Raw genomic sequence first — 16454 nt, forward strand, 5'->3', positions numbered from 1 at the left:
AAGGGGTCTAGTTTCCAAAATGGTGTCACTTGTGGGGGGTTTCCACTGTTTAGGCACATCAGGAGCTCTCCAAACGCAACATGGCGTCTGCTAATTATTCAGACAAATTTTACATTCAAAAAGTCTAATGGCGCTCCTTCCCTTCCGAACCCTGCAGTGCGCCCAAACAGTGGTTTTCCCTCACATATGGGGTATCAGCACGCTCAAGAGAAATTGCACAAAAAAATTTGGGGTCCATTTTTTCCTGTTACCCCTGTGAAAATAAAAAAAATTGGGTCTAAAGTAACATTTTTGTGAAAAAAGTTAAATGTTAATTTTTTTTTTCCACATTCCAAAAATTCCTGTGAAGCACCTGAAGGGTTAATAAAGTTCTTGAATGTGGTTTTGAGCACCTTGAGGGGTGCAGTTTTTAGAATGGTGTCACTTTTGGGTATTTTCTGTCATAAAGACCCCTCAAAGTGACTTCAAATATGATGTGGTCCCTAAAAAAATGTTTTTGTAAATTTTGTTGGAAAAATGAGAAATCGCTGGTCAACTTTTAACCCTTATAGCTCCCTAACAAAAAAAAAATTTGGTTCCAAAATTGTGCTGATGTAAAGTAGACATGTGGGAAATGTTATTTATTAACTCTTTTGTGTGACATATCGCTCTGATTTAAGGGCATGAAAATTCAAAGTTTGAAAATTGCAAAATTTTCTAAATTTTCGCCAAATTTCCGATTTTTTCACAAATAAACGCAAGTTATATGGAAGAAATTTTACCACTATCATGAAGTACAATATGTCATGAAAAAACACTCTCAGAATCAGGGGAATACGTTGAAGCGTTCCAGAGTAATTACTTCATAAAGTGACAGTGGTCAGAATTGAAAAAATTGGCCTGGTCACGAAGGCAAAAACAGGCTCTGGCGCGAAGTGGTTAAGCCCAGAAATAAATTATGCTGGCTTTTGCCAATGAGCATGTATTAGGATTTCAGTAAATAAAGCTTCTCATTTCCATTTCAATTTTCCAATGTGCTATCAGAATTGTTGCAAACCACAGCTGTGATTACTGTACTGTAGCTGTGATCAGTCCTGTATCTGTGTGTCCATTACATATCCAGGACAGACCTCTGGCCACTGAAAGTGAATAAGCTTTATTTGCCAAGTCCATTTTACTCCTTTGAGTTTACTAAATGGAGTAAGTATAGGGGTCGATATGTTCAGACTCATTAATAGTCTAAATTGAAGGACTCAACAGTCAGTTTGTCTCCAGGCTGAGAAACTGGCAATGATATTTTTTTCTTTCTGCCTGCACAGCAATTAGACGGGGTTGATCTTTTAGAGAGGGAGGATGTGTGTGCATGGATAATTGTCCTCCTCTGTGTCACTTGTAAATATGTGTGCAGTGAAAATAATGGCTATAATAGCCAGCCTTTCGTTACAGTATAGTAATCGATAACAAGCTAGTCACGGCTGTCCCAGTGTTGTAAACCTCAATGGTCAGCTGTAATCTTTGGGGCTGTGCAGCAGTTAATGCTTACTCTCCCTGCTGTGCCACCAAAGAGAAATCTAATAATGTGATTTGTCCTTTATTGTATTCAGGCTTCGTGTGAAACATGGGAATGACTGGGCGACAATAGGAGCTGCTCTGGGTCGGAGTGCCTCATCTGTAAAGGATCGATGTCGACTAATGAAAGAAACCTGTAAAACAGGTGCAAGTCTCTCCCACTATAAAGTTATCATTTCAGATGGATCTGTACTGGTTTTGCTTTTGAGTTGCATAAGTACTTCATTATGTATTTTTATCTAAACAGGCTGTTGCCAAAGTCCCTTTTTTTCACAAAACCCCACCTTGCACATCAGTGGTGTTTTAACTTTTGGGACCCCCACCATTTCAAAGAATGGGGCTCTGAAATGTCCTGTTGGACATAAACGAACTGCCCTGTATGCATGTCACAGCTTCATTCATTGTGTGAGAATGCCAAAGAAGGCTGAGCGCATTTCAAAGCCTTGAGTGAGTTCAGGTTCAAGTTCGGGTACAGTTCTTGTACCTGGACTCAACTTTGGACTAAAGTTTGGTCGAATCCGAATTTCCACTGGTCCCCCTCATCCTATCAGTCACCTCTTTGTGTTGTGCCTATGTGTCCTTCTTCTATATTGCCATTCTGCAGACAACTTTGCCTTTGTCTAATACAAGCCTTGATAACTTTCTGGTAGTTGGTTGTCTCGCAGACTTTCTTCATGAGTTTATGTATTTATTTTTTAGGGAAATGGACTGATGAAGAAGAACGGCGTTTAACAGATGTTGTACATGAACTTACTGGCACAGAAAGTGGTGATATAGTTACACAGGGGGTCTCCTGGGCATCAGTGGCAGAACGAGTGGGGACACGTTCCGAGAAGCAATGCCGCTCTAAGTGGTTGAACTATTTGAATTGGAAACAAAGTGGTGGAACACAATGGACCAAAGAAGATGAAATCAACCTAATTTTAAGGTATGCTTGTATTGTGGCCTGCTTTTTAATTTGACTACAATCATTTTACTCCTTGTGTATGCCTGTAGAAATTTTGGGAGACCTGCCACGTCTTCTTTAAAAGGACTCTGTCAGCACAGAATGACTGTTCTTACTAAGTACAGGCGCTCGGTGCATCATGGCGGGGCAAATCATTTATATACACCTTCCCACCTGCTTGCTTTCCATCTATCTCCTCCCTTCTATGGTCATATGAAGCAAGATCTGTCAATCAAAGAAGAGGGGGTGGAGATGGAAACCAAGCAGGTGGGAAGGTGTATATAAATGATTGGCCCCGCCATGAAGAACCGAGTGGTGGGACTTAGTTTGAACAGTCATTCTGTGCTGACAGGAGTCCCTTTAAATGGCTTATCCAGGACTTTGCCCATTTTTACTTATACTTACTTGCAGGCAGATAGTTGCTAACTACCTGCCTGTGCTGCCCTGCGACGATCTCTGCCGGCTCAGAGTGGTTACGGGCTGCTCCTGCTGGCACATTCTCTTGCTTCGTACTGGGCAGCTTCTTCTCTTCCACTCTATTATATTAATGAAGTGTCACTGCTAATATCATGCTGATTGACCACTGGCTCCCCGCTGCCTAACAGCCAGCTATCAATCAACATGACATTGACAAGACAGACCGGATTATAAGCAGGGCTGTGGAGTCGGTAAGTCAAACCTCCGACTCATACTTCAACTCCGACTCCTCAATTTCCATGACATCGACTCCGACTCCCTCACACATGGCTCATATTTAAGTGATAAATTTACTGTAGCACAGATTCATCTCAGCTAAAAGTCTAGACCCTTAGATCAGGAATAGGACAGACATTTATAGGACATTTCAGAACTTTCCCAAATTCTTATGAAAAAATATTCCCCACAAACTGCATTGAACTACTGTACCCAATTTATTATATATTTTAGGAGCTGGAGTCAGCCCTTTTTATACTGACTCCGACTCCACAGCCCTGATTATAAGAACTGATCTGTTGACGTGAGGTCAGAGGAAGCAGGAGAGTCACCACCAGCAGAGATTGTCGCGGAGCAGAACAGGGATTTAGTTAGCCACTACTTGCCCGTAAATTCTTGTCATGAAAACGTAACCAGAGTCCCAGTTAACACCTTTAATCTTCTCCCTTCCTTTACTCCTGTTTTGTCTCATATTACAATTATAACTGAGAAATATAGGAAAGTATTTGTTTGTGTATGTCCTAGGAGATCACTTCTAATCCCTCTGAGCTCCTTCACCTCCCACTCCTCTCTTTGTCAAATAACTGAAGAATTCCCCTTCTCTAGTATTTTGTGAAAACTAAAATTGTTCTATATTGGTTTCATTCTATTCCTCTCAACTAGAATAGCAGAACTTGGCGTGTTGGATGAAAATGACATTAACTGGGATATAATGGCAGAAGGTTGGAGCAGTGTTCGATCTCCGCAGTGGCTCAGAAGTAAATGGTGGACTGTCAAACGGCAGATTGCAAACCACAAAGATGTGTCCTTTCCAGGTATAGTCATTTTATCAGTGATTGCTTTCTGTTAAGTAACTGATGACAATCTTTTTGACAGTTTTTATTTTTAAATAAAATCAGTGATATTGTGAATGCTAATTATTCTGATCCCGGTCACTAAACCATGTAGATGCCACGAACAATGCTGACTGTGGCTTCTAATTATGGGGCTCCTACGTCGGCAGACCCCAACACTATATTAGGGTGTTAGATGGTTGTTTCAGCAGCCAAGGCCCTCAAAAAAGAGCTGGTATCTGCCTCATATTAGGCTATATTAGTTTGACAAGAATGTGTTTAGGAAGAAATTGAATCTACACTGCTCAAAAAAATAAAGGGAACACTTAAACAATAGAATATAACTCCAAGTAAATCAAACTTCTGTGAAATCAAACTGTCCACTTAGGAAGCAACACTGATTGACAATCAATTTCACATGCTGTTGTGCAAATGGAATAGAGAATAGATGGAAATTATTGGCAATTATCAAGACATTCTCAAAGGAGTGGTTCTGCATGTGGGGACCACAGACCACATCTCAGTACCAATGCTTTCTGGCTGATGTTTTGGTCACTTTTGATTGTTGTTTGTGCTTTCACACTCGTGGTACCATGAGACGGACTCTACAACCCACAGAAGTTGTTCAGGTAGTGCAGCTCATCCAGGATGGCACATCAATGCGAGCTGTGGCTAGAAGGTTTGCTGCGTCTGTCAGCGTAGTGTCCAGAGGCTGGAGGCGCTACCAGGAGACAGGCCAGTACACCAGGAGACATGGAGGGGGCCATAGTTGGGCAACAACCCAGCAGCAGGACCGCTACCTCCGCCTTTGTGCAAGGAGGAACAGGAGGAGCACTGCCAGAGCCCTGCAAAATGACCTCCAGCAGGCCACAAATGTGCATGTGTCTGCACAAATGGTTAGAAACCGACTCCATGAGGGTGGTATGAGGGCCCAAAGTCCACAGATGGGGGATGTGCTCACAGCACAACACCGTGCAGGACGCTTGGCATTTGCCACAGAACACCAGGATTGGCAAAGGCGCCCTGTGCTCTTCACAATTGAAAGCAGGTTCACACTGAGCACATGTGACAGACGTGACAGAGTCTGGAGACGTCGTCTTGAGCAGTGTAATTTTAACATGCCATTTATTCAGCAAAATCAATAAAACCAAAAGTACCATAAATAAATGTGTTTTTTCCGTCATTTAGGAATATTGCTTGTTTTCTTGAAACATTTGACGTAATAGTGGATTTCTTTTATTTTTTTTTCAGTATTAATAAAAGGACTGAGGCAGTTGCATGAAAGCCAAACTACTCTCTTGGGTGCTCAGGAGCTAGAGAACAAAGCAGACATCCAGTCCCAGAGCGGATCCTCCGGTGTGCAGCATGTACAGATCCGAGTGGCTCACTTGGAGGAAAGCCCAAATCTGCCGCAGAGTTCAATGGCTTCTTTACAGATCCCTGTACAAATCACGCACCTCTGTAAGCACCCGGGAATGTATTGCTGATAACATAAACTGCATACAGTGTACATTTTTATAAAGCATATCAAAATGTTAATATCATATAATTCTCTAACATTTATAGATATGAATCCCTTTGCGCAACCAGCTGTACGTAACAGTCAGAGTGCGTGTGTATGGAGTCGGGTCAGGAGCCATGCCCACTCCATATAGGACAGATGCCGACTGTAATACACTGCCTGCATCTGGCCGTCACAGCAGCAATTGGCGCTTGCCGCTGCTGTTTAACTATTGAAATGCTGCTGTCAACCCACCTCTATACAATATACAATTCATCTATTTTCCCAAGATGCTGCTTTAGCCAGTTTCTGTAAAAACTAGAGATTGCTTTTCTAACCTCAATACATCAATGACGTCTCCAGTACTTCTCAGCTGATAGTATTGTTCTCCTTTTATTATAGCCTCCCCTGAATCCTCATCTCCTAATACTGACCCAGACTCACTGACAGCAGGAACTCTGCAGACATTTGAGATCTTACCAGTAAGTAGGTGACTATAATCCATAGCACAATGAAGGAGTTATTCCTCTCCAATATAATAATTACTAAGGAAAGGATAATATCAATTCTCTATTTGTAATTGCTAACTCTGTATCTCCCCCCAAGTCCTTTTATTTGCAGCCAAGTCGCACCTCAGGCACCTTCATCCTTCAGACAAGTTCTACCCAAAGTCTTCCATTAACGCTGACATCGAACCAAGGTGTGACCCTGACCTCAAACACCTCCCCAGCGTCACCAGAGCGGATCATTGTGCATGCCTTATCTGTGAGTACGGCCATACAGATGGTAGGGTATGTGATGAGCATTAATTGAGTTACTTTTGCAGGTTTTAACATTTGTTATAAAATGTTCAGTATGTATATTATTTAGGAGAGCATTGGATTGGACAGGACAGTATGGAAGTCATTCATACATACAGTATATTGCATTGTTACTATTTGTCAAGCCATTATGGGAAGCCATAGATCGAGTTTGGTCCTGTGCTGCCTTTTCCAGGACCACAAACATGGCAGGAAAGGTAATTAATTGTGATACATTGCCTATAGATCATCATTGTGAAGTAAAAATCACAGCACAGAACCTCATGACTTTGTTCTGCATAGGGACACCTAGAAGACTGTGCTTCACTATGCAATGAAAAAAGTATGCTGACTCCTAGTAATAACCCGCGAGTGATCCCCAAATAAATTTGTCATCGTTTCTACCTTTCCTGCCTCCATTTTCCACATCGCTGCCTCCAGTTTGTTCACATCCCACGCTTCCAGTTTTGGCAGTTTCCTGTAAGCATAGCCCACCAAACCCATCATGCGTACCACTGCCTGGGCATAGAAAAGCTGTAATTGACCGATGTCCCAACCACTGTACTGTATCTGCTTCGGCCTCAGTTGTCGGGACATCCCTGGTTATGTCAGCGTGAAAGTGTCGATGTGCTGGACACATACTGCTTTTTTGCACTTTCCAGTAGGGGAGATTTATAGAGGAGAAAGTAGTCCCATTTTCCCATTGCGCTAGTTTAGAATTCTTTCCAATATCCAGATGACACATATCAGAACTAGAAGTGCAGTGTGATCAGCACCGTGGCATCAGAGTTTGCAAGCACCGCTAAGCCCACCGGGAAAGAAAATGGTTTTTTACATCATGACATGAACTATAATCACTAGAGACATGTTGGTTAAATAAAAATGGAACCATTGTCTTAAGTCAATGTTTCCCAACGTTTTAGCCTTTGAGTTCCCTTGGCAAAAAAAAAATATTTTTTTGGCTCACCATTACCAAATACTTTTTCTTACAAATGACCAAAGAACATATACAGTTCTCCCTAAACATATAAAAATACACAGGGACACAGAGTATAAAAAGATACACTGTACCCACAGAATATATATATATATATATATAGGTGCATCTATCATCAAAAAGTTAATTTATTTCAGTTCTTCAATACAAAAAGTGAAACTCACATATTATATAGAGTCATTACAAACAGAGTGATCTATTTCAAGTGTTTATTTCCGTTAACGTTGATGATTATGGCTTACAGCCAATGAAAACACAAAAGTCATTATCTCAGTAAATTAGAATACTTTATAACAACAGTTTGAAAAATGTTTTTAAAATCCGAAATGTATGTTCAGTAAATGCTCTCAATACTTGATCGCCGGGGCTCCTTTTCCATCAATTACTGCATCAATGCGGTGTGGCATTTCATTGCCTGTATTCCATAATCATCAACATTAACAGAAATAAACACTTGAAATAGATCACTCTGTAATGACTCTATATAATATATGAGTTTCACTTTTTGTATTGAAGAACTGAAATAAATTAACTTTTTGATGATATTCTAATTTTGTGAGAAGCACCCGTATATATAATTTGTATTATATATATATATATATTTTATAATATATGAATGAAAACAGACTGTGCTCCCGGAAATGCAGCTAAACACCCAGAAACCTCACGTTGGAGGCTCCTGAGCGAGGCCGTTGCTCCAGTGGAGGCGGTTGAGTACATTAGTAGTGCTTCAGGAAGTCACGAGCGGCTTCGCGCCTGCACTGCTCTCCCACAACCATTTTTACCAGAGTGTCGTGGCACCAAGAGAAGTTTCAACAATTCAACCCCAGTTAGGAAACACTGGTCTATGGAATAGAACAAGCCAATGTGGCATAAATTAAAGCAAAATAAATTGTATAATCTGGGTGCCACAAATATTTTAATTGTAAAGCAATGAACCAGGTTTGGTTTTCCTGGTGCTGGACTATTTGTGTAATCTTTATTAGCAGACTTATATCTAACTTTTCTTGTTTCTATGCACAGCCAGAAAACCTCCTAAATGCAAGTGACAATGTTACAGTCCACTGTCATACACCAGGGATTATAATTCGGACGCTGGCCTCTGATAACATCTCTTCACCACTTGCTCAGACTGAGCTTTCTGTTGGTCCTCACGTACAGCAAAATGACTTACACAGTGCTGAGAGATCGCTAAAAGCAGACTGCCTTCCCCAAGAGATGCACGACATAGACCGAACGGTCAGCCGGGACTCCTTGTACTGTACTGAGCAGTCCATACATATGGGCATCAGGGGCAATGTGAAACTGCTACATCATCCTGGAACACATGCTGCGGACATGCCAAGTGCTGACAGAAGGACAGATGACCCCGATATTGACGTGGATGATAACTATGTCAAAGAAGTAAGGATGTTCTAAAAGAACCCGGTTTTTTCCTGTGGTTTGGGTTTTTATTTTGTTTGGAAAAGAAAAAATTCTTTAGCTGTAGAAAACTTTGACAGTAACTTTGTGACAGCTAGAAGAATGATATTTTTATATTCCTATATTGGTCAATGTACTTTTAACTATAGCAAACAATCTGAGCTATAACATACAGAACCAGTCAAGAGTTTTATACATCTGTTCAATGGTTTTCCTTGCTCTTATTGGAATGTGCACATTGTAGATTACGATTGAAGGCATCAAAACACCAAAGAAACTCATATGGAACAAAGAGAAACGAAACACATATGAAACAAACCAAAATGTGTTAAACCTTAGGTATCTCAATGTACCCCCCCCCCATTCCATTTACTCTGATGACACTCGGCATTCTCTCAAGCAACTTCATCAGGTAGTCACCTAGAATGGCTTCCAATGAATAGGTATGCCTTATCAAGAGTTCATCTGTGGAATCACTGGTTTTCAGAAAATGGTTGTGGCTATCAGATTGGTTTTGCAGTGGCAGTGTTGGTACACAGTTCCATATGAAGCTTTTCTAAGTAAGAATATGGAAATATATACTCAACTAAGTAAAGAGAAACAACAGTCCATCATTACTTTTAAGAAATGACGGTCAGTCAATCTGGAAAATTGCTAGAACATTGAAGGTAGCCTGAATTTCAGTCATGAAACCATCAGTCGATATGATGAAACTGACTCTCATGAGGATCGCCCCAAGAAAGGAACACCAAGAATGACCATGGCTGCAGAGGATAAGTTTACTAGCCTCCGAAAACTCAAATTCACAGCACCTTAGATAGCAGCACTCAGGAATGATGCATAGACATCAAGTAGCAGGCACATCTCAACATCAACTGTCCAGAGGAGAAGTAGGCATTAATGGTCAGTGGTCAAATTACTGGAAATAAGCCCCTATTGAAGACTGCAAGCAAGGAGATGCAACACAAGGACTGAACATTAGATCAATGGAAAATGTATACAGTGGTCTAGTTAATCAACATTTGAGATTTTTGGTACCAACCACCATATCTTTGTGATAAACAGAAAAGTTGAAAAGATGGGTTCTACATGTGTAATATTCACCATGAAGCATAGAGGAGGAGGTATGTGGGTGTGGAGGCTTTGCTGGTGAGACTGTTTGTGATTTATTCCAAATTCAAGTCACACGTTCCACAGCATTTTGCAACCAAATGGCATCCCTGGTTTGCACTTAGTGGCAACATGCTTTGTGTTGCAACAGGACCCAAAAGACATCCTCCAGGCTATGAAATGGCTATGTGACCAAGATTGAAAGGGATGGAGTTTTGTGTCAAATGACATGGCCTACACAATCACCCAACCTCAACCAAATTTAGATGGTTTGGGACCACAGAATGAAGGCAAAGGAGTCGGCAGTGCTCAACACCTCTTGGAATGCCTCCATGACTGTTGGGAAGCCATTGCAGGTGACTACCTGAAGAAGCTGCTTGAGAGCATGCCAAGAGGGTGTAAAGCTATCATTAGAGTAAAAGAAGGGTGATTTGAGTAATAAGATATAAAATATATTCTGGTTTGTTTCACACGTGTTTCTGTATGCCTTGTTTCCATGTGTTACTTTGTAGTTTTGCTGCCTTCAGTCTGAATCTATAATATGCACATTCTAATAAAGAACAAGAAAGCATGAACAGGTGGGTCCAACAAAGACAACTCATTTTAAACCCATTTAACCCCTTCCCGACCCGTGTCACACCGTTTGTGACATGGAAAACAGTTCGTTCCCGACCCATGTCACAGCGTCTGTGACATGGAGGGAAAGAGCCCCTGCAGCGCCTGCGAGCGGGGTCGCTCAGGTGTCACAGTTGCTACTGCAACTGGACATCCTGAAGTCGACCCCCCGGGGGGTGGATTAACCCCCCCGTGCCTGGGACCCCTCCGATTGGCTGTTTCATTTTCACTTTTAGTGAAACTGCCAATCGGTATGAATTAAATATTTCACCAATGAAAATTGGTGTAATATTTAAATCTGGGCATTGCCTGATGCTTACAGCATCAGCCATTGGCTGGGGGGAGTGTCACCTCTGTTCCCCCCCTCCCCCCAGATCTGATTGGGGGGCTAGCGTCACATGGATACTAGCCCCAATCAGATATGGAGGGATGGCTCCAGCACCTTCCCAACCCTAGATCGTCTGCTGCGGACCCCCTGCTGTGGACCCCCTGCTGCGGACCCCCTGCTGCGGACCCCCTGCTGTGGACCCTGTGGATCGCGTCTGCCGCCGCCACCGCTGATCAGCGGTAAGTATTGCCGCCACTCCCCCCGACCCCCCCCTCCACCCCCTCTCCACCCCCCCTCCCCCCTCTCCACCCCCCCTCCACTTTCATACCTGCACCCCGACCTCCGCTCCCTCTGCTCCCTCTCCCACGTCTTCATCCACCGGCTGCTGCTCTCCTTCTGACAGCCGGTGGACTGTGATCACAGCAGCAGCAGGCTCAGTGTAAATGCCCTGCTCCTGTGATCAAACCCACCATCCCCCAGTCCCAGTGATATCACCCCCCACCTCCCAATAATCACCCCCTCCCCCAGTGTTCACCCCCCCTGTTCCCAGTGTTCACCCCCCCCCTGTTCCCAGTGTTCACCCCCCCCTGTTCCCAGTGATCACCCCCCCCTGAAAACCCAGTAATCAGCCCCCAGCTCCTGCTCCCCTTTCTGCCCCAGTAATCACCCCCCGATGCTGCCGGCCTCCTACCCCCCCTTGCTGCTGCCGGCTCCTGCCCCAGTGATCACCCCCCTTGCTGCTTCTTCTGGCTCCTCCATCTCCTCAGCCCCCTCCTACGTCTGACCGCCCCATACGTCTGACCGCCCCATACGTCTGACCGCCCCATACGTCTGACCGCCCCCTATGCCTGACCGCCCCCTACGCCTGACTGCCCCCTACGCCTGACCGCCCCCTACGCCTGACCGGCCCCTACGCCTGACCGCCCCCACACGTGACTGCAGAAGGTTACACCAAGCACACACACGTACACTCACACTATAATAAAGTTTTGATTTTTTTTTTTTTTTTTTACACACGCACAAAGCACACAAAATGTCCCGCCCGTCCCGCTCATCCCAGTCTAGGGCGTACTCAGCTGAGGAGGCTATGTCAGGTTGGTGTGTGTGTGTTGTAGTGTATGAGATTGTGTGTGTGTGTGGTGTATGCACTACAATATACCACACCGCACACCAACCTGACATGCACTACACAATGGTGTCCGCTAACAAATTGGAACCCTTTGCGTTTGGAGAGTCCCTGTGTGCCCAAACATTGGAGCTCACCAACAAGTGACCCCATTTTGGAAACTAGACCCCCCAAGGCACCTATATAGATGCATAGTGAGCACTTGGAACCCCCAGGTGCTTCACAAATTGATTGATAAAAATGAAAAAGTGAAAAAAAAACAACACTTTTTTATTTTTACGGATTAATTTGCTAAGGACCTGGGGGTCCCAAGTGCTCACTATGCATCTAGATAGGTGCCTTGGGGGGTCTAGTTTCCAAAATGGGGTCACTTGTGGGGGAGCTCCAATGTTTGGGCACACAGCGGCTCTCCAAACGCAACATGGTGTCTTCTAACAATTTGAGCCGACAATTTGTTAGCGGACACCATGTTGCATTTGGAGAGCCGCTGTGTGCCCAAACATTGGAGCTCCCCCACAAGTGACCCCATTTTGGAAACTAGACCCCCCACGGCACCTATCTAGATGCATAGTGAGCACTTGGAACCCCCAGGTGCTTCACAAATTGATTCATAAAAATGAAAAAGTGGAAAAAAAAACACTTTTTTGATTTTTACGGATTAATTTGTGAAGGATCTGGGGGTTCCAAGTGCTCACTATGCATCTAGATAGGTGCCTTGGGGGGTATAGTTTCCAAAATGGGGTCACTTGTAGGTGAGCTCCAATGTTTGGGCACACAGCGGCTCTCCAAACGGGACATGGTGTCCGCAAACAAATTGAATGGAAAATCGGCTCAAATTGTTAGCGGACACCATGTTGCGTTTGGAGAGCCCCTAATGTGCCTAAAAAGTGGAGCTCCCCCACAAGTGACCCCATTTTGGAAACTAGACCCCCCAAGGCACCTATCTAGATGCATAGTGAGCACTTGGAACCCCCAGGTGCTTCACAAAATGATCTGTGAAAACAAAAAAGTACTTTTTTTTTCACAAAAATTTTCTTTTAGCCTAAATTTTTTAATTTTCACATGGGTAACAGGATAAAATGCATCCTAAAATGTGTTGGTCAATTTCTCCTGAGTACACGGATACCTCATATGTGGTCATAAACCACTCTTTGGGCGCATGGCAGGGCTCAGAAGAGAAGGAGCGCAATTTGACTTTTGGAGCTAATTTTCCATTCAAAAAGTAAAATGGCGCTCCTTCCCTTCTGAGCCCTGCCGTGTGCCCAAACAGTGGTTTATGACCACATATGAGGTATCAGTGTACTCAGGAGAAATTGACCAACAAATTTTAGGATGCATTTTATCCTGTTACCCATGTGAAAATTAAAAAATTTAGGCTAAAAGAAAATTTTTGTTAGAAAAATAAAAATGTTCATTTTTTTCTTCCATGTGGCTTTAGTTCCTGTGATGCACCTGAAGGGTTAATAATCTTCTTGAATGTAGTTTTGAGTAGCTTGAGGGGTGCAGTTTTTGGAATGGTGTCACTTTTGGGTGTTTTCTGTCATAAAGACCCCTCAAAGGGACTTCAAATGTGATGTGGTAACTAAAAAAATGGTTTTGTAAATTTTGCTGGAAAAAAGATAAATTGCTGATGAACTTTGAACCCTTCAAACTTCCTACCAACATTTTTTTTTTTTTCCAAAACTGTGCTGATGTAAAGTAGACATGTGGGAAATGTTATTTATTAACTATTTTGTGTCACATCACTCTCTGGTTTAGTAGAAAAAAAAATCAAAATTTGAAAATTGCAAAATTTTCAAATTTTTTCCCATATTTTTGATTTTTTCACAAATAAACGCAAATATTATCGACCTAAATTTAATACTAACATGAAGCCCAATATGTCACGAAAAAACAATCTCAGAATCGCTAGGATCCGTTGAAGTGTTCCAGAGTTTTTACTTCGTAAAGGGACACTGGTCAGAATTGACAAAAATGCCAAGGTCTTTAGGGTCAAAATAGGCTGGGTCCTGAAGGGGTTAAAATACACTTTTAGGAAATTCTGATTTAATAGAGTAGTTCCTCCAACCAGGATCCTGATCTAGTAGCCAGTGTAGCTAAAAAATGCATTTCTTTAGGGACCTGTACATATATATGCAGTAAATGGCCTTTTTTGTTGGGCAGAGTTTTCTTTCATACAGGATACTATACTTTGCTATATGCTAGTTAAATGCTGCAGTCATTTACACATTTAACCAGTTTTGGTAAGAGCATTGTAGTGTGCAGCAACAGTACTTGCTACCATAGGAAAGATTTCCCAATGGAAATCTATGTGGATCGGTTGCAATTCATGTCACTTTGAATGGCTTGTGCAGGATAAAAGGAAAACTGGGTAAGAATTGGAAATGGGTTTGGGGAAATTATGGCACTTCTTAATATCGTTATTACAGGTCCTCTTTGTTAGAGCTGCCATCCTCACAGATTGTCAAAAAATAACTATTACATAAATATTTAGTTCTTTTCACGCCTCCGTTCTGGTAGGTCTTTGGCTCATCTACAGCGTTGTTGGCACTTTGATCGTTCAGATGACTGCAGCAGACAATCACTGGATTTATCGGTGCACCTACAGCAAGTGGCAGGTCAGTCATTGGCTGCAGCAGCCACGTGAATGGTGGACAGGACATAATTGCTACAGGACTGGCAGGGACCACCAGAGCGATGGCGATTGAATAGTTATTTTATTATGTTAATACATTTCCAGCTCTTAGGCTATGGTCACATTGCATTTTTGCTGCATTTTGTTCTGCAGCCAAAACCTGCTCTCTTGATACACTAAATATGCTGCATTCAAAAGGCCCGTTTTACAGCAGTTTTGGCGCGTTGCTTGGGTGCGGATTACTGGTATGCATTGTCTACAGTACATGTTTCATAAAGTTCGTTTTATTCACCAAAAACACTTCAAAAACGTTTGTGGCGTTTTTCATTGCTTTCTATGGGTAGAAAAACGGTGAAAGAATTGACATGCTGCAGATTGTAAACACGCTGTAGTTCTCAAATTCAATCAGAAATAGAAAAAGTAAGCGTGTACATGAGATTTCTGAAATCCCAGAGCTTTTGCTGCTACCGTAAAAAGCAGCTTTTAGTTTGCATAAGAAAACGCTGCATGTGAACATAGCTTTCACCTGGTTTTTAAAATCTCTTTAATAATCAGTGTCTCAGTAGTGAAATATTATGAGAACATTGATCAGATCAGGGAAAGATTACCTATATGCATTATACAACACCTGGCAAAAATTATGGAATCACCTGGCTCGGAGGATGTTCATTCAGTTGTTTAATGTTGTTGAAAAAAAGCAGATCACAGACATGGCACAAAACTAAAGTCATTTCAAATGCCAACTTTAGGGCTTTAAGAAACACTAAAAGAAATCAAGATAAAAAATGTGGTATTCAGTAAGGGTAATTTTTTTCAGACCAAGCAGAGGGAAAAAATTATGGAATCACTCAATTCTGAGGAAAAAATGATGGAATCATGAAAAACAAACACACAAAAGAACACTCCAATACATCACTAGTATTTTGTTGCACCACCTCTGGCTTTAATAACAGCTTGCAGTCTCTGAGGCATGGACGTAATGAGTGACAAACAGTACTCTTCATCAATCTGGCTCCAACTTTCTCTGATTCCTGTTGCCAGATCAGCTTTGCAGGTTGGAGCCTTGTCATGGACCATTTTCTTCAACTTCCACCAAAGATTTTCAATTGGATTGAGATCCGGACTATTTGCAGGCCATGACATTGACCTTATGTGTCTTCTTTCAAGGAATGTTTTCATGGTTTTTGCTCTATGGCAGGATGCATTATCATCTTGAAAGATGATGTCATCATCCCCAAACATCCTTTCAATTGATAGGATAAGAAAACTGTCCAAAATATCAATGTAAACTTGGGCATTTATTGAAGATGTAATGACAGCCTCTCCCCAGTGCCTTTACCTGACATGCAGCTCCATATTATCAATGACTGTGGAAATTTGCATGTTCTCTTCATGCAGTCCTCTTTATAAATCTCATTGGAATGGCACCAAACAAAAGTTCCAGCATCATCACCTTGCCCAATGCAGATTCGCGATTCATCACTGAATATAACTTTCATCCAATCATCCACAGTCCACGATTGCTTTTCCTTAGCCCATTGTAACCTAGTTTTTTTCTGTTTAGGTGTTAATGATGGCTTATGTTTAGCTTTTCTGTATGTTAATCCCATTTCCTTTAGGCGGTTTCTTACAGTTCGGTCACAGACATTGGCTCCAGTTTCCTCCTATTCGTTCATTTGTTTTGTTGTGCATTTCCTGTTTTGGAGACATATTGCTTTAAGTTTCCGGTCTTGACGCTTTGATGTCTTCCTTGGTCTACCAGTATGCTTGCCTTTAACAACCTTCCCATGTTGTTTGTATTTGGTCCAGATTTTAGGCACAGCTGACTGTGAACAGCCAACATCTTTTGCAACATTGCGTGATGATTTACCTTCTTTTAAGAGTTTGATAATCCTCTCCT

General features: G+C 42.3%; 1 protein-coding gene across 5 annotated transcripts in view; it reads left to right on the forward strand.

Annotated features, from left to right (window-relative positions):
- DMTF1 (cyclin D binding myb like transcription factor 1) overlaps positions 1-16454 on the forward strand; it is a 64995-nt gene that overhangs the window by 39996 nt on the left and 8545 nt on the right. For 4 of the 5 annotated variants that reach the window (XR_012251244.1, XM_073652347.1, XM_073652345.1 and 1 more), the window contains 7 exons: positions 1584-1693; positions 2248-2476; positions 3851-4002; positions 5272-5481; positions 5924-6003; positions 6128-6286; positions 8342-8722. Coding sequence is in view for 4 of the 5 variants with exons in the window: in XM_073652347.1 (XP_073508448.1) it covers positions 1584-1693; positions 2248-2476; positions 3851-4002; positions 5272-5481; positions 5924-6003; positions 6128-6286; positions 8342-8722 (1321 nt within the window). In the remaining variant the exon portion in view is untranslated. The remainder of the gene's footprint in view (positions 1-1583; positions 1694-2247; positions 2477-3850; positions 4003-5271; positions 5482-5923; positions 6004-6127; positions 6287-8341; positions 8723-16454) is intronic. The other variant, XM_073652348.1, reaches the window with a different exon arrangement.

The sequence above is a fragment of the Phyllobates terribilis genome, unplaced genomic scaffold (assembly GCF_046119375.1).
Source record: "Phyllobates terribilis strain yellow unplaced genomic scaffold, ASM4611937v1 Scaffold_11__3_contigs__length_659146591, whole genome shotgun sequence".
NCBI lineage: Eukaryota > Metazoa > Chordata > Amphibia > Anura > Dendrobatidae > Phyllobates > Phyllobates terribilis.